The 1,292-nt window shown below is 34.9% G+C and overlaps 1 protein-coding gene across 1 annotated transcript; it reads left to right on the top strand.

Moving 5' to 3' along the window:
• The first annotated feature begins 355 nt into the window (after window positions 1-355).
• On the top strand, window positions 356-673 carry LOC130957395 (uncharacterized). Its single transcript, XM_057884254.1, has one exon. The coding sequence runs from the start codon at window positions 356-358 to the stop codon at window positions 671-673; it is 318 nt and encodes a 105-aa protein (XP_057740237.1).
• Window positions 674-1,292: the final 619 nt, after the last annotated feature.

Raw genomic sequence — 1,292 nt, 5'->3', positions numbered from 1 at the left:
ATAAAAAAAGAGCATATAATAATAATACAGATAAATGCGGTGTGATGACCCATTAAATTAAATTGATGGCTAAACGGATACTTAAGTCAACGATGAGATTTTCCAATTAATACAACAGGAAACAATAGTTTATAAAAGAAAAGAAAAACAAAAAAGAAACGCTATAAATAGAAGGAACATTTTGGAGATGAGAGGACATGTTCAATTCTTCATAGAACCAACCTGGCACTTTCATTCTCTCTCTCTCTCACACGCAAAACGCACCGTGAAAACGCGCTCTACTCCAAACACATAACATACTAACCAACACTCGTTGCAAACAAAGATTGAGATCGAGAGGGTTCTGAATTTTCTGATGGAAGAAGCGCCTACTCCTCTTGAGAAGAACAATAAGGAGACGAAGAACTTGGTGGTCACTGACTCTGACATGGAAGCCGCGGTGCACCTTATTCAACTTAGCGATGAAGATAGCAGCATCATCAACAACAAGAGGAGAAGAAGAACAATCGTCAATGATGAAGAAGAGGTTGATCAAAGGATAATAAGCCATGTCACTTGGGAGAAAATTCGAGAGATTTTCGGAGAAGACGAGGTTTCTAATCAGCCAAAGAAGCAGAGGAGAAGATATCGTTCTCTCGTCAGTATTTACATGGCCACAACACCATTGAAATAGGAACAACACTACTCATCAACTGAGGTTAGTGATCAGGGAAAAAAAAAGGAATTGAAGAATGAAATTAGAAACCCTAAATTCAGTGTAGAAAGTAGGAACTACTAGGTAGGAATGATACAGTAGTTGATCTTAATAATTTTAATTTTGGTATATGTAAAGAATTTTCTCGGCTACTTCCTCTCTTTTTTTTTTTCTTTCTCTGCGCGAAGAAAATTGTGACATACGCAGCGTTTAGTTTACGGTGAAACGACATTGCTTTATTTGGATGTTGTCAACCTGTAGAGATCAATTTCATCCATTTATTTATTTGCTTTATTTGGTCTAAAATACAATTTTATGAAACCCACTTGCTATAGATAGATCAATTTTCAATAAATTTCTTAGGGGGTTAAGGTAATATTGTTTCCTTATTACTTATTAGCTTAATTATTCTGGCGAATATGCAATTTTATGCTGAAGCTAATAAGGAAGTAAGGAACTTGTTTCTATTTCTTCAAGAGAAGAATTTTATCCGAAAAGTATAAAAGAAACTTCACTTAAGCATAAAAGCTTAACATTGTGTGTATACGTGCAATTGCAACTGTAGTATATTGCAATTCTTTTGTCAAGTTTGGCATTT

Source organism: Arachis stenosperma, chromosome 10 (genome assembly GCF_014773155.1).
Source record: "Arachis stenosperma cultivar V10309 chromosome 10, arast.V10309.gnm1.PFL2, whole genome shotgun sequence".
Taxonomy (NCBI): Eukaryota; Viridiplantae; Streptophyta; class Magnoliopsida; order Fabales; family Fabaceae; genus Arachis; species Arachis stenosperma.
The sequence above is the reverse complement of the archived record's forward strand: the minus strand, read 5'-3'. Positions and strand labels throughout refer to the sequence as shown.